The sequence below is a fragment of the Sapajus apella genome, unplaced genomic scaffold (assembly GCF_009761245.1).
Source record: "Sapajus apella isolate SASKATOON/1434 unplaced genomic scaffold, GSC_monkey_1.0 scaffold23, whole genome shotgun sequence".
Taxonomy (NCBI): Eukaryota; Metazoa; Chordata; class Mammalia; order Primates; family Cebidae; genus Sapajus; species Sapajus apella.
The window spans coordinates 823,088-849,759 of record NW_022436963.1 but is presented as its reverse complement, the minus strand read 5'-3'; the positions used below and the strand labels follow the sequence as shown (position 1 = coordinate 849,759).

Genomic DNA, 26,672 nt, shown 5'->3' with positions numbered 1-26,672 from the left:
TGCTATAATCCCCCTTTTTTGTACTTCATCCAGTTTTATTATTATTATTTATTTATTTATGTGATACAAAGCCTCGCTCTGTTGCCCAGGCTGGAGTACAGTGGCACGATCTCAGCTCACTGCAACCTCCACCTCCCAGGTTCAAGTGATTCTCCTACCTAACGCTCCCACGTAGCTGGAATTATAGGCACCTGCCACCATGTCCAGCTATATATTTGGGTATTTTTAGTAGAGACGGGGTTTCACCATTTTGGCCAGGCTGGTCTCAAACTCCTGACCTCTAGTGATCCTCCCGCCTTGGCCTCCCAAAGTGCTGGGATTACAGGCATGAGCCACTGCACCCAGCCCACCCAGTTTTAAATGTAGAACAAAACCAGAGTGCTTTCCTTAGGTACTTATAAATGAGTTACTCTATCATGTTATACACAGGAAGCATCCCTGATTTGCTTCTGTTCTCTGTCTTGCTACTTTGTGGGGGTAACAGTCTTAAGGCTTCCAGAACAAGTTTCCAAACAGATGCATAGTTGCCCTGTGTGTGGGATGTCCAGATTGAAAGCCAGCAGACAGTACAGTGCTTCTATGCAGACAGCTGGGGATTAATTTTTAGGCCACACAAAGGCATCAATTTTTGTAAATCACGAGCAGTCCACACCATGGCATTTGAATAAGTTGATTTCAACTTGTTTAAAATAAAAAATAAACACACAGACAAATGCAAACAGGTGCAGATGCACAGTCATCAGCTCATCATTTTGCTAGGAAACAGGTAGTTCTTGAGAGGTATTCACCTAAGGAAAACTGTATATTTGTTCTCTTCTGTTTATAGGGCAAGGACCATGGTTTCATCTAAATGTAAATCACTAATTGGTGGGGCACAGGGTTTTATAAACTACAAACTATAACTGAAATTAAGAATGATGCTGTGATTCACAACAACACAGCTCCCACTGAAACTAAGGCAGCAAGAAGAGCAGCAGGTACTATAGTATTTCTAACTCCTAAGGGTACAGTCAGTGTCTCTATAGACAGTACAGGCGGCAATTCATTTGGGACTCAAGGATGTTGCTGACTCACTTCAGGCAGTGAGGTGAGAAACCTAGCAGAGCTACCTGCCCTGAGGCAGCATGGTTACCAGGTGGGGGATGAGTCCTTCACAAAAGGCATCATGGGACCAGCGCATTGTCATATAGAGGTGGGTCCCACTACCCAGCTTAGTACGCTCCATATCTCTTCAGGACTAACCCTATATATCCATCCTCTCATCTGAAACTCTCTAAGGAACCTCACCACTGGAAACCAGGCTAGGGTCAGAAAGTTCATGTTCATCATTCACCAGTGCCCTCTGCTGATACCTTAAACATGAGGCACTCACATGTCTTGGCCACAGTCTCTAAAGAATCCAAAATAGATTGGCTTCTTGAACTGAGATGTTCCTCTGACTTTTCCACAGATGTCTGCAACTAAGAAACTCAAAATTATGAAAGAATTCACAACCTGTTGCCTTATTTTAGTATTTTAGAGAACTGTCATTTAATGATAAATTAAAAGCCAGTACAATATAAATATTAAACTTTTAAAAATATAAGACATTCTAATTACTTAAAAAGTAGCTATACTTACCCTGTGAATGCTTTCTCTAACATGAGAAACAAAGTTGTATAGCGTCTCACTAGAATAGGGGGGAAAAAAGAAAACAAATCTTTGTGAAATATCGAAGTGATAAGTTACAGAAATCATTCCATGAATATGGCAGACCTCTAACCTAGCATAGCATCAAAACATTGCTTGAGTAGATTTGGAGACTTGACCCTAAGAAACCTTAGTGCCAAGCAGGGGGAAAAAAGAGAGAGTGAACACAGACTTCCTATGACCACTGCTAAGGCAAATCACTTTTTTCTTTTTAAAGTCCATATTTATATACATATTTTTGTATAAATATTAATATGAAAATATTAATTTCTAATGAAAAATAAGCTATTACAGTTATTCCTCAACTATACATCCTGCTCTTAAAAAGACTCAGACACAGTCCAGACTTGATGGCTCATTCCTGTAATCCCAGCACTTTGGGAGGTTAAGGCCCGTTGGATCACCTGAGGTCAGGAGTTTGAGACCAGCCTGGCAAACATGGTGAAAACTACAAAAATATTAGCCAGGCATGGGGGTGAGTGCCTGTGATCCCAGCTACTAGGGAGGCTGAGGCACCAGAATTGCTTGAACCCAGGCAGTGGAGGTTGCATTGAGCTGAGATCGCACTGCTATACTCCAGCCTGGGTGACACCGTCAAAATTAAAAAAAAAAAAAAAAAGAAGGCTGGACTCAGTGGCTCACACCTGTAATCCCAGCACTTTGGGAAGCTGAGGTGGGCGGATCATGAGGTCAGGAGTTCGAGACTAGCCTGACCAACATGGTGAAACCCCATCTCTATTAAAAATAAAAAAAATTAGGCAAGTGTAGTGGCACATGCCTATAATCCTAGCTACTCAGGAGGCTGAGACAGGAGAATAGCTTGAACTGGGAGGTGGAGGTTGCAGTGAGCCAAGATCGTGCCACTGCACTCCAGCCTGAGTGACAGAGAGAGACACTGTCTCAAAAAAAAAAAAAAGAATTCATACATTATATGATGAGAACTCAAGGACATGAAGAGAAAATCAACAGATATTGGGGCATAGTTGAGGTGAAGGGTGGAGGAGGGAGAGGATCAGAGAAAAATTAATGATTGGGTACTACGCTTAGTACCTGAGTGATGAAATAATCTGTACAACAAACCTCTGTGACAAGAGTTTACCTATGTAACAAACCTGCACATATACCCTTGAACCCAAAATATAAGTTTAAAAAATTCACAGAAAATTTTAAATGTAAAAATTAAGGCCAGGTGCAGTGGCTCATGTCTGTAGTCCAGCACTTTGGGAGGCTGAGGTGGGTGGATCACAAGGTCAAGAGATCGAGACCATCCTGGCTAGCGTGGTGAAACCCCGTCTCTACTAAAAATACAAAAATTAGCTGGGCATGGTGGTGCATGCCTATAGTCCCAGCTACTTGGGAGGCTGAGGCAGGAGAATCGCTTGAACCAGGAGGCAGAGGTTGCAGTGAGCCAAGATTGTATCACTGCACTTCAGCCTGGCAATAGAGCGGTACTCCATATCAAAAAAAATTTTAAGAAAATTTCCAAGAAGAAAAAAAAATAAGAAAAAACAAGAAAAAGAAGAAAAAAAAAAGAAAGAAAGAAAATTTCCGGGCCAGGCGCAGCGGCTCACGCCTGTAATTCCAGCACTTTGGGAGGCCGAGGCAGGTGGATCACCTGAGGTCAAGAGTTCAAGACCAGCCTGAGCAATATGGTAAAACCCCGTCTCTATATAAAAAAAAAAAAAAGAAAAAAAAATTTCATGCATTCTATTCTTTTTTATTGTTGTTGTTGTTTTGGTTATATTCTTTTGTTTGTTTGTTTGAGACAGAGTTTCATTCTTGTCACCCAGGCTGTAGTGCAATGGCACAATCTCGGCTCCCTGCAACCTCCGCCTCCCGGGTTCAAGCAATTCTCCTCTCCTGTCTCAGCCTCCCGAGTAGCTGGTATTACAGGCACCCACCACTGTGCCTGGCCTGATTCTATTCTAGACTCTAAAATAAATACTATTGTCTAACTTCCTAATCCTGATGATATGAAAAGAAACAAATCAAGGGGCAGATGTTTAGAAAAAGTAAGTGTAACATTACTTGAATATTACATATCTCTTAGAAATCCTCTAGTTTTTATTTTTCAGAGAGAAGAAAATTGTGGTATACTCATGCAAATTTACCACAAATCACACTGACAAGAAAGCAAATAAAGAATAACTAGGAGGCAGGGTATGGTGGCTCATGCCTGTAATCCCAGCACTTTGGGAAGGTGGGACAGGAGGACTGCTTGAGCCCAGGAGTTCAAGACCAGCTTGGACAACATAATGAGACACAACCTCGAAAGAAAGAAGAAAGAAAGAAAGAAAGAAAGAAAAAGAAAGAAAGAAAGAAAGAAAAAGAAAGAAAGAAAGAGAGAGAGAGAAAGAAAGAAAGAGAGAGAAAGAAGAGAGAGGAGAGAGAGAGAGAAGGAAGGAAGGAAGGAAAGAAGGAAGAAGGAAGGAAGAAAATTGGTCAGGCGCAGTGACTCACACCTGTAATCCCAACACTTTCAGGGGCCAAAGCAGGTGGATCACCTGAGGTCAGGAGTTCAAGACAGACCAGTCTGACCAACATGGTGAAACATGTCTCTACTAAAAATACAAAAATTAGCACGGCGTGGTGGTACATGCCTGTAATCCCAGCTACTCGGGAGGCTGAGGCAGGAGAATCACTTGAACCCAGAAGGTGGAGGTTGCAGTGAGCCAAAATCACACCACTGCACTCCAGCCTGGATGATAGAGCGAGACTCTATCTCAAAAAACAAACAAAAATTAACAAAAACAAACAAAAAACAATTAGGTGGGCATGGTAGTGTGTGCCTCTGGTCCTAGCTACTTGGGAAGCTAAGGTGGGAAGATTGCTTGAGCCCAGGAGGTTGAGGCAGTGAGTGTGACTGCACCACTGCACTCCAGCCTGGGCATAAGACCCTGTCTCTTAAAAAATAATAATAATAGGCTGGGCATGGTGGCTCACACCTGTAATCCCAGCATTTTGGGAGGCCACGGCAGGCAGATCACCTAAGATCAGGAGTTTGTGACCAGCCTGGCTAACATGGTGAAACCCGTTTCTACTAAAAATACAAAAATTAGCCGGAAATCGCTTGAACCCAAGAGGTGGAGGCGCAGCAAGCCAAGATCATGCCGAAACTCCATCTTAGAATTAAAAAAAAAAAAAAAAAGGGCCGGGCACAGTGGCTCACGCCTGTAATACCAACACTTTCAGATGCCAAGGCAAGTGGATCACCTGAGGTTAGGAGTTTGAGACCAGCCTGACCAACATGGAGAAACCCCGTCTCTACTAAAAATACAAAATTAGCAGCCGGGCGCAGTGGCTCACACCTGTAATCCCAGCACTTTGGGAGGCCGAGGTGGGTGGATTACCTGAGGTCATGAGTTCGAGACCAGTCTGACCAGAATGGTGAAACCCTGTCTCAAAAATAAAAAATTCAAAATTAGCTGGGCGTGGTGGTGAGTGTGTAATCTCAGCTACTCAGGAAGCTGAGGCAGGAGAATCCCTTGAACCTGGGAGTTGGAGGTTGTGGTGTGCCTAGATCACACCATTGCACTCCAGCCTGGGCAACAAGAGTGAAACTCCATCTCAAAAAATAAATACATAAATAATAATAATAGCCAGGCGTGGTAGCTCATGCATGTAATCCCAGCATTTTGGGAGGCTCAGGTGGGTGGATCACCTGAGGTCAGGAGTTTGTGACCAGCCTGGCCAACATGGTGAAACCCATCTCTACTAAAAATACAAAAATTAGCTGGGCATGGTGGTGGTCACCTGTAATCCCAGCTACTTGGAAGGCAGAGGCAGGAGAATTGCTTGAACCCAGGATGCAGAGGTTGCAGTGAGCCAAGACAGTGCCATTGCACTCCAGCCTGGGAAACAAGAGGGAAAAGCCATCTCACCAAAGAAAAAATAATAATAATAATAGGCTGGGCATGGTGGCTCATGCCTGTAATCCCAGCACTTTGGGAGACCAAGGCGGGCGGATCACGAGTTCAGGAGATCGAGACCATCCTGTCCAACATGGTGATACCCTGTATCTACTAAAATACAAAAAACTAGCCGGGCATGGTGGTGGACGCTTGTAGTCCTAGCTACTTGGGAGGCTGAGGTAGGAGAATTGCTTGAACCTAGGAGACAGTGGTTGCAGTGAGCCGAGATCATGCCATTGCACTCCAGCCTGGCAACAGAGTGAGACTCTGTCTCAAAAGTAATAATAACTATTAGTAGTAGCAGTAGTATTAGATGAACTTTAAAGGCAAGAGTGCTGTGAAATGGTTATGTGTCAATATGACTCATCTAAGCAATGCTCAGATAGTCAGTATGTTTGTGAGAGTGTTTGCATAAGAGATTAGCATTTAGGCTGGGCACAGTGGCTCAGCCTATTGGAAGGCTGACATGGGAGGATCACTTGAGGTCAGAAGTTCAAGAGCAGCCTGGATAACATAGTGAGACCCTGTCTATACAAAAAGTAAAAAATTAGCCAGGCATGGTGGCACATGCCTATGGTCCCATATACTAGGAAGGCTGAGTTGGGAGGATCACTTGAGCTCAAGAGGTTGAAGCTGCAGTGAACCATGCAGAGTGCATGATGGAGCCACAGCACTCCAGCCTGGGTGAGAGTGAGACTCTGTCCCAAAAAATAAAAAATGGAGATTAGCATTTTAATTGGTAGACTGAGTAAAGATGATTGCCCTCATCTGTGTGGGTGGGCATCATCCACTCTTTTGAAGGCCCAAATAGAACAAAAAGGCAAAGGCAGTGCAAATTCACTCTTCTTCATCTGGGACATCCAACTTCTCCTGTTCTTGGACATCAGAGCTCCTGGTTCTCAGGCCTTTGGAGTCAGATTGAATTGCACCACTCTCTTTCCTGGTTCTCTAGCTTTCAGATGGCACACTTTGGGACTTCTTAGCCTCCATGATCTCATGAACAATTCTTAAAATAAATCAATCTATAGGCTGGGTATGTTGGCTCACGCCTGTAATCCCAGCATTCTGGGAGGCAGAGGCGGGTAGATCATGGGGTCAAGAGACGAGACCATCCTGGCCAACAGGGTGAAACATCACCTCTACTAAAAATACAAAAATTAGCTGGGCGTGGTGGCATGCACCTGTAGTCCCAGCTACTTGGAAAGGTGAGGCAGGAGAATCGCTTGAACCTGGGAGGTGGAGGTTGCAGTGAGCTGAGATTGTGCCACTGCACTCCAGCCTGGTGACACAGCAAGCCTCTGTCTAAAAAAAAAAATCAGTCTATAATTCTCTCTCTCTCTCCGTGTGTGTGTGTGTGTGTGTGTGTGTGTGTGTGTGTGTGTGTGTGTGTGTGTAAGTCCTAGGGTTTGGTTTCTCTGGAGAACTCTAATACATGCTATTATGCTAAAATTGCATTAGATTACTGACACTCTATGTCCTATTTTGCTCAGAAAAAAATGAGTTGTCTCATCCACTTGAAAGGTTTACATACCTGTCACATTTGTCTTTTGCCCTTTTCTTTTTCTCTTCAAACTGTTCCAAGAGGCTTTTTGATTTTCCCACTGACAAAGGAGGAGGAAATAAACCTCCATCTTTTGTATCTCCTCCAAATAGCTGGGGTTTTGTCTGGTACTTTGCAAAAATACTAGGTTCACCCTGTTAAATAAATGAAAAAATATATAGCATTTCACACATAAAAATATTTATAGCATTCACTATTTTCTGTACAATGCAGAATCACATTTAAGTGCAAACCATATTGCTGTAACGTAACATAGCAAGTAGTATTTCCATTTTATTTTTGTATATACCATAAAATTATATTTAAAATAAAGCAACTGTTTTTATTAATATAGTTTCTGCCTTACCAGCCCAGAGAGATTTTAAATGTCAACTAAAATAGCTTAGAATCAATTGCATAAATTTAAAGGCAAGAACAGAGGACCATTTATGCTATCTCTGAGATGATGTGTTAAAAGTTTTCATTATCATAAGTTTAACTCAAATTGCTGTTGCTCAGCTGCTAGTGAACTAAACTCATATTGATAAGTTTGACATGGACTGAAGAGTGGGCATGCTGATACATGGTGAGCCATTTTCTGCATTCTTAGGCTTTTGCCCTTTTCTTTTTCTCCTCAAACTGTTCCAAGAGGTCTTTTAATTTTCCAACTGACAAAGGAGGAGGAAATAAACCTCCATCTTTTGTATCTCCTCCAAATAGCTGGGGTTTTGTCTGGTATAAAAACATTCAGGGAGGTCATTTGTTCCTTCATATCAATAGATACCAATTTTTGTACTGAAATACTTATCTCAGAGCATACTTCACTAACTTAAAGCACCAACTTAATCTTATTTGTTAAATCCTTATTTGATGCATATAAGTCTGTATATAAAACTTGAGCCCAGGCCTGTCGCGGTGTCTCATACCTGTAATCCCAGCATTTTGGGAGGCCAAGGTGGGCAGATCACCTGAGGTTGGGAGTTCAAGACCAGCCTGACCAACATGAAGAAACCCGATCTCTACTAAAAATAAAAAATTAGCCAGGTATAGTAGCACATGCCTGTAATCTCAGCTACTCGGGAGGCTGAGGCAGGAGAATCGCTCAAACCTGGGAGGCAGATGTTGCAGTGAGCCGAGATTACACCACTGCACTCCAGCCTGGGCAACAAGAACAAAACTCCATCTCAAACCCCATCCCCTTCAAAAAAACAAACATAAGCCCAGGAATTCTAGACCAGCCTGAGCAACATGGCAAAACTCCATCCCTACAAAAAATATAAAAATTAGCTGGGTGTGGCCGGGCACCGTGGTTCACACCTGTAATCCCAGCATTTTGGGAGACCAGGGCCGGTGGATCACTTGAGGTCAGGAGTTCGAGACCAGCCTGACCAACACAGTGAAACCCCGTCTCTACTAAAAATACAAAGATGAGCCGGGCATGGGGGCAGGCGCCTGTCTAGCTAGCTACTCAGAAAGCTGAGGCACAGGAATCTCTTGAGCCCAGGAGGCAGAGGTTGTAGTGAGCTGAGATTGCACCACTGCACTCCAGCCTGGGCGACAGAGTAAGCCTCTGTCTCAAAAAAACCCAAAAAAACAAAAAAACTGCATCTAGTTATAGGTGCCGCCAAAATCAAAATGTTTTTGACTGACACAAAAAGACAGGTTGATCTCAGGCCGGGCGCGGTGGCTCAAGCCTGTAATCCTAGCACTTTGGGAGGCCGAGGCGGGTGGATCACGAGGTCAACAGATCGAGACCATCCTGGTCAACATGGTGAAACCCCGTCTCTACTAAAAATACAAAAATTAGATGGGCATGGTGGCGCGTGCCTGTAGTCCCAGCTACTCGGGAGGCTGAGGCAGGAGAATTGCCTGAACCCAGGAGGCGGAGATTGCGGTGAGCCGAGATCGCGCCATTGCACTCCAGCCTGGGCAACAAGAGCGAAACTCCGTCTCAAAAAAAAAAAAAAGACAGGTTGATCTCAAAAATTCAGGCTGGCGTGGTGGCTCATGCCTGTAATCCCAACACTTTGGGCAGCCGAGGAGGGTGGATCACCTAAGGTCAGGAGTTTAAGACCAGCCTGGCCAACATGGTGAAACCCTGTCTCTACTAAAAATACAAAAATTAGCCAGGTGTGGTGGTGCATGCCTATAATCTGAGCTACTGGGGAGGCTGAGGCAGGAGAATTGCTTGAACCTGAAAGGTGGAGGTTGCAGTGAGCCAAGATCACGCCACTGGACCCCAGTCCAGGTGACAGAGCAAGACTCCGTCTTGGGGAAAAAAAAAAGAAGGAAAAGAAAAGTTAATCTCAAAAAAAAATCAAGGATTCAAGAGACTCTGTTCCTCATTTTGGCCTTTACTCATTAACCTAAGCCTCAGAATCCTCATCTCCTTCTTCAAGGACATAATGTAGTGTAGTTAGCTAAAGTATACAAAATACATGAAGTTTCTTATTTAAAAAAAGTTCAGCTGGAGACAGTGGCTCACACCTGTAATCCTAGCACTTTGGGAGGCTGAGGCGGGTGGATCACGAGGTCAGAAGTTTGAGACCAGCCTGGCCAAGATGGTGAAACCCAGTCTCTACTAAAAATACAAAAATTAGCCAGATGTAGTGGTGGGTGCCTATAATCCCAGCTACTCAGGAGCCTGAGGCAGGAGAATCACTTGAACCCAGAAGGCAGAGGTTGAAGTGAGCTGAGATTGTGCCACTGCTCTCTAGCCTGGGCAACAGAGCAAGACTCCATCCAAAAAAAAAAAAAAAGTCCATCTAAATAAAATTTATGTTTTTTAATTTCTATTTTATGAAAACCATTTTTACTTATGAAATTCTCTGTCAATGGAATTTTGTTCTGGAAGCTCAGAAAAAAAAAGAAAGAAATTATTACAAACAATAGTATGACTAGCGTTAGGAAATATCATACAATATTTGCCTCTCCCTTGAGGTGGGAGAATCACCTGAGCTGAGATGTCAAGGCTGCAGTGAGCTGTGATAGCACCACTGTAGTCCAGCCTGGGCAACAGAATGAGACCCCATCTCAAAAATAAAAATAAAAATAAATAAATATATATATATATAAATAAAATAATCACTTGACCACCCCTAGGGAGAGGTAAATAGATAGGCAGATAGATAGATAGATATAAAATATATATATTAAAAAACTAGCCGGGCGCAGTGGCGCGTGCCTGTAGTCCCAGCTATTCAGGAGGCTGAGGATGGAGGATCTCTTGAGTCCAGGAGTTCTGGGCTGTAGTGCGCTATGCCGATCAGGTGTCTGCACTAAGTTTGGCATCAATATGGTGACCTCCCGGGAGCGGGGGACCACCAGGTTGCCTAAGGAGGGGTGAAACAGAGCAGGTCAAAACTCCCGTGCTGATCAGTAGTGGGATCACGCCTGTGAATAGCCACTGCACTCCAGCCTGGGCAACATAGCGAGACTCTGTCTCTTTAAAAAAAAAAAAAAGAAAAAAAAAAACTAGCCTTAGAAATATATACAAACACACACACACACACACACACACACACACATACACACACACACACACATATACACACACACACACATATATTTGCCTCTCCATAGGAGTGGTCAAACGATGGACACTATTTTATGTTGCTTTGTAATAGAAGAAACTGCAGGCTGGGGTGGTGGATCACACCTGTAATCCTAGCACTTTGGGAGGCCAAGGTGGGCGGATCACCTGAGGTCAGGAGTTTGAGACCAGCCTGGCCAACATGGTGAAACCCCATCTCAAAAAAAAAAAAAAAAAGAAGAAGAAGAAACTGCAAATATAAATGTTTTCATTTCAGACTGTCAAGTCAAATGAGTAACTAATCAAGCACAAATCCGTTTAGGAGAGTAATCCTTACTGATGTACAATTCTAAAATATATTCCAACAGAATAAGTAATTTTTTAAGGCTAGAGAATAAATGTTGGTTGTTTTTTTTGTTTGTTTGTTTGGTTTGGTTTTCTTGAGATGGTGTCTCACTCTGTCACCCAGACTGGAGTAAACTGGCAGAATTACAGCTCACTGCAGCCTTGACTTCCTAGGCTCAAGCAATCCTCCTTCCTCAGCTACCATACTCAGTTAATTTTTGTACTTTTTGTAGAGATGGGGTTTTGCCATGTTGCCCAGGCTGGTCTCAAACTCCTGGGCACAAGGGATTCACCCACATCGACCTCCCAAAGTTCTGGGATTACAGGTGTCAGCCACCATAGCAGGCCAGAATAAGTATTCTTTTTTTATTAGACGGAGTCTTGCTCTGTCCCCAGGCTGGCATGCAGTGGCATGATCTCAGCTCACTGCAACCTCCACCTCCTGAGTTCAAGTGATTCCCCTGCCTCAGCCTCCTCAGTGCTGGGATTACAGGTGTGTGCCACCACGCCTGGCTAATTTTTTGTATTTTAGTAGAGATGGGATTTCCCCACGTTGGCCAGAATGGTCTCGATCTCCTGACCTCGTGATCTGCCCACCTTGGCCTCCCAAAGTGCTCGGATTACAGGCGTGAGCCACCATGCCTGGCCAGAATAAGTATCCTTTATAGTTTTTCTCCATAATGACTGTGAAATGTGTGCAGAGCAATTCTGGAAATGAAACTCACCTCCAGAGAATTCTGTTGTGACTGTTTTGAATGTCTCAAGTAAGCACCAAAGTCCAACGGTGCTGAAAGGGTTTCTGAATTTTCTGGATGGAACTGAGATCCAAAGAGGAACTGGGAATCACTGAGACTGGAATAATCAGCTTGATTATTATTCCAGTTGGATGGCTTCATGTTCCTGAAATGAAGCAAAAAAAAGTATATCAAATGGATAAATATCCTGAACAAATGAAATCATAGTTCACGGCTGTCCATTTCAGAATATTCTGGGCAGAGCGTTAGCTTGTTCTGACTTTCAAGTCCCCTGTACATTGCTAGTACTACCTACAAAGAAACACAAGAAAATTCTGAATACCACACATTTTTATTACAATCTAAGAACAACCAGATGGAAACTCAAACAGAAATGACTGACACCATTATTCCTTATATAACAGCATTGTAGGCTATAACATCATTTTGGAAATTACAGTTCATAAAATTATAGAGATTAAGAGAATGTTATTTTATTTGATTGTTTTAAGACAGAGTGCCAGTCTGTTGCCCAGGCTGGAGTGCAGTGGCGTGATCTCAGTTCACTGCAACCTCCACCTCTCGGGTTCAAGTGCTTCTCCTGCCTCAGCCTCCTGAGTAGCTGGGACTAAAGGTACATGTTACCACACTGACTAATTTTTGTATTTTTAGTAGAGATGGGATTTTACCATGTTGGCCAGGCTGGTCTTGAACTCCTGACCTCAGGTGATCTGACCACCTCTGCCTCCCAAAGTGCAAGGATTACTTTGAGACAGAGTCTTGCTCTGTTGCCCAGGCTGGTGTGCAGTGGTGCAGCCTCATCTCCCGGGTTCAATCAATTCTCCTGCCTCGACCTCCTAAGTAGCTGGGACTAAAGGTATATGATACCACACCTGGCTAATTTCTGTATTTTTACTAGAGACGAGGTTTCACCATGTGGGCCAGGCTGGTCTCAAACTCCTGACCTCAGGTGATCTGCCCACCTCGGCCTCCCAAAGTGCTGGGATTACAGTCATAAGCCATCGCACCCGGCCAAGAATGTCATCTTTTTAAAACATCAATCTGTTCATCATTAAAATAGATAAATAAAATAAGGTACATGCATTAACTGATTCAGCAGCCAGAAGCATTAAGTTAGATTTAAATATAATCACATCAGATTTTGAGACTTCTCAGAAACATAGTTTTGAGTAAAATAAAAGGTAAACATTGAATGAACTCTATTACAGATCATTTATGTAAATTTTTAAACCCAAATTATATACATCAAACAATTATGTAACTGAGTGTATAGAAGGTAATTGGAGGGTACACATTAATTCTAGAGTGTGTGCCTACAGGGAAGGAACAGAGCAGGACTGAAGGGAGAGAAAGAGCCATAACAAAACAGTCACAGATTGTCTTTGTTTTGGACTGAATGTTTGTGTCTCTCAAAAATTAATACGTTGATATGACAGTATCATCATATCAACCCTGATATGATGGTATTTGGAGATGGCCCTTTAGGAGGTAATCAGGGTTAGATGAAGTCATGAAGGTAGGGCTCTTATGATAGGATTGGTGTTCTTATAAAAAGGAACACCAGAAGCTGGGCTCGGTGGCTCACACCTGTAATCTTAGCACTTTGGGAAGCCAAGGCGGGCAGATTGCCTGAGCTCAGGAGTTCAAGACCAGCCTGGGCAACACAGTGAAATCCTGTCTCTACGCAAACACACACACACACACACACACACACACACACACACACACACAGAGTCAGGCGTGGCAGCGCATGCCTGTAGTCCCAGCTACTTGGGAAGCTGAGGCAGGAGAACTTCCTGAACCCAGGAGGCAGAGGTTACAGTGAGCTGAGATCGCACCACTGCGCTCCAGCCTAGGTGACACAGTGAGACTCCATCTCCAAAAAAAAGAAAGGAGGACACCAGAGAGGTAGCTCTTTCATGCCACTCCTCAGCCATCCACCCACCCTCATGTGAAGACACAGGAAGAAAAGGGCTATCTGCAAGCCAGGAAAATACCTCGCCAGAAACCAATTATGTTAGCACACTGATCCATGACTTCCAGCCTCCACCCAGTCTCTGGTACTTTGTTATAGCAATCTAGGCAGACTAATATAGGCCTCATCCATACTAATGAATATGATCAACTTAGATCTGTGCATAGGAAGATCTTTTTTCTTTGAGACAGAGTCTTGCTCTGTTGCCAGGCTGGAGGGCAGTGGCATTATCTCAGCTCACTGCAACTTTTGCCTCCCAGGTTCAACCGAGTTCCCTGCCTCAGCCTCCTGAGTAGCTGGGACTACAGGTGCGTACCACAACACCCAGCTAATTTTTTGTATTTTAGTAGAGATGGGGTTTCACCAGGTTGGCCAGGATAGTCTTGATCTCCTGACCTCATGATACGCCTGCCTGAGCCTCCCAAAAGTGCTGGGATTACAGGCTTGAGTCATCGCGCCCAGCCTGTTCATTAATTTAGCAGCAACATTTATTGAGCACCCGGCAAGGAGGATCCATTTTAAAATGTTTTTGAGGGCCAGGTGCTATATTGAGCTGAGATCGCGCCACTGCAACACTGCAATCCAAACTGTGACAGAGCGAGACACCGTCTCAAAAAAAAAAAAAAAAAAAAAAAAAAAATGGGTGGGGGGGGTGGCTCATGCCAACACCCCCAGCTCGTGGGGAGGCCGAGGTGGCGGATCATAAGGTCAGGAGTTCAAGACCATCCTGGTCAACATAGTGAAACCCTGTCTCTACTAAAAAAAAAAAAATACAAAAATAAAAATACCAAAAAAAATTAGCTGGGCATGGTGGTGCATGCTACCACCTACTAGTCCCAGCTACTCAGGAGGCTGAGGCAGGAGAATTGCTTGAACCCAGGAGGCAGAGATTGCAGTGAGCCAAGATCAAGCCACCAGGCAACGGTGTGAGACTCCATCTCAAAACAAACAAACAAACAAAAAAAAACATGCTTTCCTTTTCTTCTTTTTTTTTTTTTAAACAGAGTCTTCTTCTTGTTGACCAGGCTGGAGAGCAATGGTGTGACCTCAGCTCACTGAAACCTCTGCCTCCCAGGTTCACACGATTCTCCTGCCTCAGCCTCCCAAGTAGCTGGGCACCCACCACCATCCCCAGCTAATTTTATTTTATTTTTGTATTTTTAGTAGAGAGGGGGTTTCACCATGTTGGCCAGGTTGGTCTCCAACCCCTGATGTCACCTACCTCAGCCTCCCAAAGTGCTGGGATTACAAGCATGAGCTACCGCACCTGGCTACTTTTTTTTTCTGAGACAGAAGTTTGCTCTTGTTGCCCAGGCTGGAGTGCAATGGTGAAATCTCACTGATTGCTTGAACCTCTGTTTCCTGGGTTCAAGCAATTCTCTTGCCTCAGCCTCCCAATAGCTGGGATTATAGGCCTGCGCCACCACGCCCGGCTAATTTTTGTATTTTTAGTAGAGATGGGGTTCCACCATGTTGGCCAGGCTGGTCTCAAACCCCTGGCCTCAAGTGATCCGCCCACCTTGGCCTCTGAAAGTGCTGGGATTACAGGCATGAGCCTGTATGTACATCTGACCTCTTTTCTTTTCTTTTCTTTTCTTTTTTTTTTTGAGACAGGGTCGCACTCTGCTGCCCAGGCTGGAATGCTGTGGCATGATCCCATCTCACTGCAACCTCTGCTCAGGTGATCCTCCCACCTCAGCCTCCCTAGTAGTAAGCATGCACCACCACACCCAGCTAATTTTTGTATTTTTTGTAGAGACAGGGTTTTGTCATTGTAAGGTACACGGATGTGCTTTGGTCAAGGAATAGGCCAAGGTGGATATCCAAGCCTGCATGACTCAGCGAGTTTGGCATGCAAGTGCACACCTCCACTTGTTATATAACCTGTTTGTGTAGTTTCATACTTGGCTCTATGCCACTATTGTCTATAAAAGGTATAACTCTCCTGCTGATGCTGTAGAGGGGGATTGGCTTGGCTCAGCTCAACATGGCTTGACATGGCAAGCATGCTGGCGCCCAAAGAAAGAGAGAGAGAGAGAGGCAGACGGACAGGAAGGAGCCAGGATACACCTCAGCTTGCCCGTGCCCAGAGAAAGAGTTAAGCTGTTGACCCTGAAGGCAAGGGAGAGCCAGCCTCGCAGCTGTGCATGGGGGCAGCCGGCTCAAGCAGCCAAGACAGGGCGGACACTGTGAGTAAGCTGCTATTAAGAAAGCCAGTGTGAAAGTAAGCTGATAATTAGAAAGCTGCTGAATGAAACCATATTCATCTGCCTACAGACCCCTGAATGTTCTTTCTGCTCATCCACCCACTCCCCTTGGACTTCAGCAGGGACTGAACCCAAATCCCAGGAACTGACAGTCATGTTGCCCAGGCTGATCTCTATTAACATCTGTGCTCTGCCTTCTTTCAGATCAGTGGCAGCATTAAATTCTCATCGGAGTGCAAACTATTGTGAACTGCATATGCAAGAGATCTAGGTTGTGGGCTCCTTATGATAATCTAATGCCTGATGATCTGTCACTGTCTCCCATCACCCCCAAATGAGACTGTGTAGTTGCAGGAAAACAAGCTCAGGGATCCCACTGATTCTACATCATGGTGAACTATATAATTATTTATTTTTCTTTCTTTCTTTCTTTTTGAGATGGAGTCTCACTCTGTCACCCAGGCTGGAGTGCAGTGGTATGTTCTTGACTCACTGTAACCTCTGCCTCCTGGGTTTAAGCAATTCTTATACCTTAGCTTCCTGAGTAGCTGGGAATACAGGGGCCCACCACCACACCCGGCTTATTTTTTGTATTTTGTAGTAGAGACAGAGTTTCACCATGTTGGCCAGGCTGGTCTCAAACTCCTGACCCTCAAGCAATCCACCTGCCTCAGCCTCCCAAAGTGCTGGGATTACAGGTGTAAACCACTGTGCCCAACCATTATTTCATTATATATTACAATGTTATAATAATAGAAATAAAGTGCATGATAAATATAATGCACTTGAATCATCCTGAAACCATTTCTCCATATCCTGATCTATGTCTTCCATCAAACTGTTCCCTGTTACCAAAAGGTTAGGGACTCCTGCATTAACACACACACCCAAATCATTCCTTTATCAAATGTTAAATTTAAAGTAATTAGATAATATACAAGTACATATTCTGAACCAAAGAAACCTTTATATCAATACAAACTATTTGTTTCTATTTTGATATAAACATATTATTATTAAAACAAAAAGAAATTAAATAGCTCAGGATAGAGAAGAGTGATTATTTTTACTCAGCAATGAAATCAGCCCTAGTTCCATAAACAGTTGTTTTTGGATAAACATAGAAATTGACCTTTCCTTCTGTTAAAACTTGAAATTTGTATTTGTTTTATCTGAGTTCCTTCCTCAGGAAAGGACCTTCAGGCCCCTCAAAAAAGTATTAAATAGGGAGGAGGAAGAGAAGGAGAAGGAAGAGGAAGAGGAGGAGAAAGAGGAGAAGGAAATAAAATTTTTTTTTTTTTTTTTTTTGAGACGGAGTTTCACTCATTACCCAGGCTGGAGTGCAATGGCACAATCTTGGCTCACCACAACCTCTGCCTCCTGCGTTCAGGCAATTCTCCTGCCTCAACCTCCTGAGTAGAGCTGGGATTACAGGCATGCCCAGCTAATGTTTTGTATTTTTAGTAGAGACGGGGTTTCACCATGTTGACCAGGATGGTCTTGATCTCTTGACCTCGTGATCCACCCGCCTTGGCCTCCCAAAGTGCTGGGATTACAGGCTTGAGCCACTGTGGCCGGCAAAATTTTTTTTTAAAGTATCAGGCCGGGGGCGGTGGCTCACGCCTATAATCCCAGCATTTTGGGAGGCTAAGGCAGGCAGATCACGAGGTCAGGAGATAGAGACCATCCTGGCTAATACAGTAAAACCCCATCTCTACTAAAAATACAAAAAATTAACTGGGCGTGGTGGCATGCACCTGTAGTCCCAGCTACTCAGGAGGCTGAGGCAGGAGAATCGCTTGAACCTGGGAGGTGAAGGTTGCGGTGAGCCAAGATCACGCCATTGCACTCCAGCCTGGGTGGACTGAGCAAGACTGTGTCTCAAAAAAAAAAAAAAAAAAAAAAAAAAATTGGACCCGTCTTTGTAGCAATGTGTTAAAAAAAAAAAAAAATATGAAGGCTAGGTGTGGTGGCTCGCGTCTGTAATCCCAGCACTTTGGGAGGCTGATTTGGGTGGATCCCCTGAGGTCAGGAGTTTGAGACCAGCCTGGCAAACATGGCAAAACCCGGTCTCTACTAAAAATACAAAAATTAGCCAGGCATGGTGGCACATGCTGTAATCCTAGCTACTAGGGGGGCTTAGGCGGGAGGATTGCTTGAACCTGGGAATCGGAGGTTGTAGTGAGCCAAGATGGTGCCATTGCACTCCAGCCTGGGTAACAGAGTGAGACTCCATCTCAAAAAAAAAAAAAGAAAGAAAGAAAGAAACAGAAGGAAGAAGCTTCATGACATTGGATTTGGTAATCTTGGATATGATACCAAAGGAACAACAAGCAACAAAAACAAAAAAGTCCAACATACCAACTGGACTTCACTGGTATGTTGGAAGCTTTGCCAGGTGTGGTGGCTCACGCCTATAATCCCAGCACTTTGAGGTGGGCTGATCACCTGAGATCAGGCGTTTGAGACTAGACTGGACAACATGGTGAAACCCCATTTCTACTAAAAATACAAAAATTAGCTGGGGGTGGTGGTGGGCGCCTGTAATCCTAGCTACTCGGGAGGCTGAGGTGAGATAATCACTTGAACCCAGGAGGCAGGGGTTGCAGTGAGCCAAGATCGTGCCATTACACTCCAGCCTGGGCAATGAGCGAAACTCCATTTCAAATTAAAAACAAAACAAAACAAAATAAACAAACAAACAAAACTATAATCTGAAAGTAAAGATAGATTTTCACCACTCTCCATCAACTGTAAGCATTTTTTTTCCTTTTTGAGAAATTAAAAACAGTGCTCTTGGTTTCTGATCAATTGATAACTCTTTAGGAAGGTGTTAAAGAGGAAAGAAACTATCCAGTGATAAGAGCATAGCATGACTAATTACAAATCCCTTAAAAATACACTACTTCTTGGGAATACTCACCAAGTTAGCAGTGGCAGGCTTATTCCAGAACAGTAGACACCAATGTAAATACCTTAGTGGAGTAGTTGAGAGGACAGAATCTCAACAAGCCTTGTCAATAACTAGAGCGGCTCTTAATCTCCACAGTACCTATAAATTGCACTGTACAACTGAACATATATTTGAACATTGTCATTATTTTTCTCCTTGTTACTTCAATAGTAGTCACCCCAACTGGGCTGAGTGTTCAGATGTTGGACCTACTCTGACACTCATAGGCCCAGTGCTGAATACGAAATAATTACTCAGTTAACACACAGAGCTGGGTTGGTACTAGTTTTGTAATGGACAGAAGGAAAAAAAGCACAAGAAGATGCAGCAGTGACAGAGGAGAAGAGGCTATATGGGGGTACCTCCATTATTATGTGGAGAAGGGAACCCTTAATGGGTAGGGAACCCTCTTTTTTTTTTTTTTGAGATGGAGTCTCGCTCTGTCACCCAGTCTGGAGTGCTGTGGTGCGATCTCCACTTACCACAAACTCCGCTTCCCAGGTTCAAGCAATTCTCCTGCCTCAGCTTCCTGAGTAGCTGGGATTACAGGTGTGCGCCACTGCATCCAGCTAATTTTTGTATTTTTTTTAGCAGAGTCGGTGTTTCACCATGTTGACCAGGCTGGTCTTGAACTCCTGACTTCAGGCGATCCACCCCACTTCGCCCCCCAAAGTTTTGGGATTACAGGCATGAGCCACTTTGCCTAGCCAGGGACCCTTTTTCTGTGAATCAGTGAAACCAGAAAATCCTCTTAAGGAGCAGAGAATATAACCAGAAAACTTACCCAGAGCCTGATGGAATACTGAGCATCTCTTTGATATTCCAGACATTAAAATTCATTTCTTATAATTATACCTATTAGAAAAAACAGATGAATATTAAGAAAGTTAACAGTATAATTTTTCAAAAGATTAATAGTGACTATTGTATGTACATGAGGACATTCCAGCAGCTTTATTCCCATCCAATTACAGGTATTGATCGACTTATGACCTATGCAACTTACGACCATTCGACTTTACAACCACAATCGCTAGCCACGACTGCTCCGCGTCTGGCAGCGCAAATGTTGCCCAGCTGGGCGTAGGACAGTGTGGACCAGCTTCCGGCAGCACTACCATCTCTGCGTGCACCATTTCAATTGTTATCCCAGACTCGGTACAGCAATTTGTGTTTTGTGTCTTGGATATTTTTCATCAAACCCCTCCCAATAAACTTCTTATACATTTCGAAGCAATGGACCCAAACATCGAACGATTTGCAAGGATTGAATGGGTGGCACACGATGTGTTTCGTCCATATCGTGAAATTTATGAAGGAAAAAAGAAACATACAATTTAGACAAAGCTCACCATGTTTATGAAAAAACCAACTCCGGTAACCCCAACTGCTACCTCAGATGACGACATCAACGATCCGCAGCCAGGCACCAGCGGCCAATAAAATGTTTCGTACATGTTTATATATTTTGATATGTTTTGCAATTGGGAAAATGTTTCCTATGGTATTTTTTACACCTGTATTTTGTATTTTTGTATGCACCTGTATTTTGTAATTTTGTATGTTTTGCAAATATTAAACCAGTTGTACTGGTAATGCAGTGTTTTACTTAAACCTGACGAATGTAAAAATAAGAAACAAAATGGTGTAGAGATGATACAAATGGCATAAAATGAACAAAGAAAATTATGATATATAACAATAATGAAAGAAAATTATGATAAAATATGACTTAAAGATTTTTATAACATCATTTCACAGTACTGCACATATAGCCTACTCAACTTACGACCAAATCGTGTTACGACGACCAGTCTATCGGAACCAATCGTGGTCGTTAAGTCGAGCACTAGCTGTAGTGAAAATTTCTATTACCTATATGCCAGAAACAGGTATGTCTGTTGCTAAATTGCATGCAAATTCCCTTCTGCTGTTCAATTGCATACAAATTCCCATAAAAAAAAATTTTTTTTTAAGAGACAGAGTCTCATTCTGTCTCCCAGGTTGGAATGCAGTGGTGCAATCATGGCCCACTAAAACCTTTGAACTTCTGGCCTCAAGCAATCCTCCCACCTCACCTCCAAAATAGCTGTGACTACAGGCCTATGCCACTACACCTGGCTAATGTTTTTTTTGTTTGGAGTCTCCTGCTGTCCCCCAGGCTGGAGTGTAGTGGTGTGATCTTAGCTGACTGCAAACTTCCCCTCCTGGTTTCAAGTGATTCTCCTGCCTTAACCTCTCCAAGTAGCTGGGACTACATGTGCACGCCACCACGCCCAGCTCATTTTTTTTTTTTTTTTGCGATGGAGTCTCACTCCGTGGCCAGGCTGGAGTACAGTGGTGTGATCTCGGCTCACTACAACCTCTGCCTCCAGAATTCAAGCAATTCTCCTCAACCTCCCGAGTAGCTGGGACTACAGGTGCATACCGCCAGGACCAGCTAATTTTTTGTATTTTAGTAGAGAAGGGGTTTCACTGTGTTGTCCAGGCTGGTCTCGAACTCTGAGCTCAGACAATCCTCCCGCCTGAGCCTCCCAAAGTGCTGGGATTACAGGCATGAGCCACCGCCACCATGCCCAGCCACTAATTTCATTTTTGTATTTTTAGTAGCGACGAGGATTTACCATATTGGCCAGGCTGGTCACAAACTCTTGACCTCAGGTGATCCGTCTGTCTCAGCCTCCCAAAGTGCTGGGATTACAGGCATGAGCCACTGCGCCTGGCCTAATTTTGTAATTTTTTATAGAGATGGGGTCTCACTATATTGCTGAGGCTGGTCCTTAACTGCCGGTGCAAGTGATCCTCCTGCCTTGGCCTCCCAAAGTCCTAGGATTACGGACATGAGCCACCATCCTGTCCCCCATCACTTCTTTTCTTTCTTTCTTTTTTTTTTTTTAATTTTTTTGAGACAGAGTCTCACTCTGTTGCCCAGACTGCAGTACAGTGGTGCTATCTCAGTTCACTCTTCACCTCCTGGGTTCAAAGATTCGCCTCTCTCAGCCTCCCTCATGAGTAGCTGAGATTACAGGCACCTGCTACTATGTCTGGCTAATTTTTGTATTTTTAGTAGAGGTGGGGTTTTGCAATGGCCAGGCTGGTCTCAAACTCCTAACCTCAGGTGACCCGCCCACCTCAGCCTCCCAAGGTGCTAGGATTTACAGGAGTGAGCCACCATACCCGGCCTTTTTTTTTTTTTTTTTTTTTTGAGACAGAGTCTGGCTCTATTACCCAGGTTGGAGTACAGTAGCATGATCTTAGCTCACTGCAGCCTCTACCTCCCAGGTTCAAGCGATTCTCCTGCCTCAGTCTCCCAAGTAGCTGCTGACCCCCATCAATCTTGATGCCAGGCAAAACCCAAAGTCACTTCTAAAACGGCAAATTTGCCTTCCATTTTCTGCCTTTTGGCCCCTTTCCCTTGCCATCCAGTCATAATCTGCTATTAGGAAAGAACCAATAAACTCCATCTTTCATTGCTTGGTACAATGAATGACATAGTCTATTACAAAACTAGTTCTCCCTTGACTAGAAGACATTAAAATTCACACCTGTAATCCCAGCACTTTGGGAGGCCGAGGCGGGTGGATCACGAGGTCAAGAGATCGAGACCATCCTGGTCAACATGGTGAAACCCCGTCTCTACTAAAAATACACATGGTGGCACATGCCTGTAATTCCAGCTACTTGGGAGGCTGAAGCACGAGAATCACTTGAACCCAAGAGATGGTTGCAGTGAGCTGAGATCAAGCCACTGTACTCCAGCCTGGCCAACAGAGCAGGACCCTGTCTTTAAAAAAAAAAAAAGAGATATTGGAATGCAAAGTCAGCTGTGAATTTGGCAGTAAAGAAGCTAGAGAAGGAAATATGGAGTGCTTTGGGCAAAAGTACCTTCTCACACCTCTTATAAACAGTTGCTCTGCTCATTGACAACCCAACACGCTGTATACTATAGGTCATTATGATGATCATATAGCTTAAATTTTATTATAAAAGCCCTTTTTCTTTTTTTTGAGACGTAGTCTCACTCTGTCACCCAGGCTGGAGTACAGTGGCACAATCTCAGCTCACTGCAACCTCTGCCCCTCGGGTTCAATCGATTCTCCTGCCTCACAGCCTTCTGAGTAGCTAGGATTACAGGTGCGTGCTACCACACCCAGCTAATTTTTTTTGTATTTTAAAAAATATTTTATTTATTTATTTATTTGAGATGGAGCCTCTGTCACAAGGCACCAGGCTGGAGTGCAGTGGCGCGAACTTAGCTCACTGCAAACTCTGCCTCCCGGGTCCAAACAATTCTCCTGCCTCAGCCTCCCAAGTAGCTGGGAACAGGTGCACACCACCACACCCAGCTAATTTTTGTACTTTTAGTAGAGATGGGGTTTCACCATGTTGGCCAGGATGGTCTCCATCTCTTGACCTCATGATCCGCCTGCCTCGGCCTCCCAAAGTGCTGGGATTACAGGGGTGAGCCACCATGCCTGGTCATTTTTTTTGTATTTTTAATAGAGACAGTGTTTCACCATGTTGGTCTCAAACTCCTGACCTCATGATCTGCCCACCTTGGCCTCCTGAAATGCTGGGATTACAGGCATGAGCCACTGTGCCCAGCTAAAAAGCCCATTTCTAAATTTTGTCTCTCCATTTTAATAAGAGTATTCATATTTATCAGATTATATATTATAATTACAGCATCAGAAAATATGATTACCACACATATAGTGAAATAAAGACTATCAAATATAAAATACTGTCCCAACACAAACATAGATAAAATGAAACAGATGTTCTGAATATAAATTTCTTTTTTGAGATGGAGTCTCACTGTCTTGCTCAGGCAGGAGTACAGTGGCATGATCTCAGCTCACTGCAACCTACACCTCCCAGGTTCAAGTGATTCTCCTGCCTCAGTCTCCTGAGTAGCTCCTGATTACAGCCTCCCGACACCACACCCGGCTGATTTTTAGTAGAGATGGGGTTTCACCATATTGGTCAGGCTGGTCTCAAACTCCTGACATCAGGTGATTACTTGAGGTCAGAAGTCTGAGACTAGCCTGGCTAACATGGTGAAATCCCATCTCTACTAAAAATACAAAAATGATTGCGGTGGTGCACACCTGTAATCCCAGCTACTCAGGAGGCTGAGGCAGGAGAATCACTTGAACCTGGGAGATGGAGGTTGCAGTGAGCCAAGATTGTGCCACTGCACTCCAGCCTGGGCTACAGAATGAGACACCATCTCAAAAAAAAAAAAAAAAAAAAAAAAAATCTGAAATAATTGACAAAAAAAAAAATTCCTGGAACTAAGCAATTATAGCAAGTCACAGGATACAAAGCTAACATACAAAGTCAATCACTTTCCTATATACCAGTAATGAAAAAATGGAATTTGAAATTAAAAACACAAAACCTGGCCGGGCGTGATGGCTCATGCCTGTAATCCCAGCACTTTGGGAGGCCAAGCCAGGTCAATCACCTGAAGTCAGAGTTCAAAACCAGCCTGGCTAACATGGTGAAACCCTGTTTCTACTAAAAATACAAAAAATTAGCTGGGTATAGTGGTGTGTGCCTGTAATCCCAGCTACTAAGGAGGCTGAGGCAGGAGAATTGCTTGAATCCAGGAGGCGGAGGTTGCAGTGAGCCAAGATGCCGCCATTGCACCCCAGCTTTGGCAAAAAGAGCGAAACTCTGTCTGAAAAACAAAACAAAACAAAACAAAAACAACCCATAAAACTGGCTGGGCATGGTGGCTCATGCCTGTTATTCTAGCACTTTGGGAGGCTGAGACAAGAGGATCCAGTCTGGTCAACATGGTGAAACCCCGTTTCTACTAAAAATACAAAAAATTGGCTGGGCATAGTGACATGTGCCTATAATCCCAGCTACTCAGGAGGCTGAAGCAGGAAAATCGCTTCAACCCAGGAGATGGAGGTTGCAGTGAGCTGAGATTGCGCCACTGCACTCTAGTCTGGCAATGGAGCAAGACACTGTCCCCAAAAAATAAATAAATAGAAACACAAAACCATTTATATTTGGACCCCCCAAAAAGAAATACTTACATGTAACTCTGACAAAATATATACAACATCTATATGACGAAAACTACAAAACTCTGATGACAGAAATCAAATTAGAACTAAATAAATGGAGAGATATCATGGTGGCTCACACCTGTAATCCCAGCATTTTGGGAGGCCGAGGCAGGCAGATCACGAGGTCAGGAGTTCAAGACCACCCTGAACAATATGGTGAAACTCCATCTCTACTAAAAATACAAAAATTAGCCAGGCATGGTGGCGTGCATCTCTAGTCCCAGCTATTCCAGAGGCTAAGGCAAAAGAATTGCTTGAATTGGGAGGCGGAGGTTGCAGTGAGCCGAGATCGGGCCACTGCCCTTCAGCCTGGGTGACAGAGCGAGATTTTATCTCAATCAATCAATCAATGGAGAAATATTCATATTCATGGATAGGAAGACTCAATATTGTCGAGATGTCAGTTCTTCCCAACCTTATGTATAGAGTCAATGCAATCCTAATAAAAATTCCACCAAGTTATTTTGTAAATATTGATAAACTGACTCTATTTATATGGAGAGGCAAAAAATCCAGAATAGCTAATACAACTTGAAGAAGAAGCCAGAAGGCTGATGCTACCTGGCTTTAAGACATAAGGCCAGGCACAGTGGCTCAGATACGTAATTACAGCACTCTGGAAGGCTGGGGCAGGCAGATTGCTTGAGACCATGAGTTAGAGACCAGCCTGGGGAACATGGCAAAATTCTATCTCTACAAAATATTAAAAAATTAGCTGAGTGTGGTGGCATACAACTGTAGTCTCAGCTACTTGGGAAGCTGAGGTGGAAGGATCACCTGAGCCTGGGGATGTTGCGGCTACAGTGAGCTGTGATCATGCCACACACTCCAGCCTTGGTGACAGAGTGAGACCTTGTCTCAAAAAAAGAAAAAAAAAAAAAAGAAGAAGAAGACAACTTACTTTAAATCTACAGTAATCAACACAATGTGGTATTGGCCAAGAAAAAAAAAAAAAAGACAAGAAATCAATGGAACAAGGTAGAGAGCCCAGAAATAGACCCATAAAAATAGCCAACTGATTTTTGACTAAGGAGCAAAGATAATGCAACTGAGATAGTCTTTTCAATAAATGATGCTAAACAACTGGACAGCCACATGCATACATAATGAATCTAAATATAGACCTTACACCCTTCACAAAAATGAACTCAAAATGGATTATAAACCTAATTGTAACATGCAAAATGATAAAACTCCTAGAAGATAACATAGGAGAAAATATAGATGACCTTGGGATTGGCAATGACTTTTTAGATATAAATTCAAAGATACTCATGGGAAAAAAAAAAAAAAGAATAAGCTGGACTTCATTAAAATTTAAACCTTCTGGCCGGGCACAGTGGCTCATACCTGTAATCCCAGCACTTTGGGCAAATCACTTGTGGTCAGGAGTTTGAGACCAGCGTGGTCAACAATGGTGAAACCCTGTCTCTAAAAAAATACAAAACTTGGCCGGGCGCGGTGGCTCACGCCTATAATTCTAGCACTTTGGGAGGCCGAGGCGGGTGGATCACGAGGTCAAGAGATCGAGACCATCCTGGTCAACAAGGTGAAACCCCGTCTCTACTAAAAATACAAAAATTAGCTGTGCATGATGGTGCGTGCCTGTAGTCCCAGCTACTCGGGAGGCTGAGGCAGGAGAATTGCTTGAACCCAGGAGGCGGAGGTTGCGGTGAGCC

The 26,672-nt window shown here is 43.7% G+C and overlaps 1 protein-coding gene across 3 annotated transcripts in view; it reads right to left on the bottom strand.

Annotated features, from left to right (window-relative positions):
* The window catches only part of CCDC36 (coiled-coil domain containing 36), a 54,674-nt gene that overhangs the window by 13,079 nt on the left and 14,923 nt on the right, over positions 1-26,672 (bottom strand). For 2 of the 3 annotated variants that reach the window (XM_032289817.1, XM_032289818.1), the window contains exons 2-6: positions 19,692-19,762; positions 11,743-11,917; positions 7,132-7,295; positions 1,621-1,669; positions 1,373-1,460 (exon numbers count right to left, since the gene is read on the bottom strand). In XM_032289817.1, the coding sequence (XP_032145708.1) occupies positions 1,373-1,460; positions 1,621-1,669; positions 7,132-7,295; positions 11,743-11,917; positions 19,692-19,747 (532 nt within the window). In that variant the 5' untranslated portion in view covers positions 19,748-19,762. Of the gene's footprint in view, positions 1-1,372; positions 1,461-1,620; positions 1,670-7,131; positions 7,296-11,742; positions 11,918-19,691; positions 19,873-26,672 lie in introns of those variants that run through there. The other variant, XM_032289819.1, reaches the window with a different exon arrangement.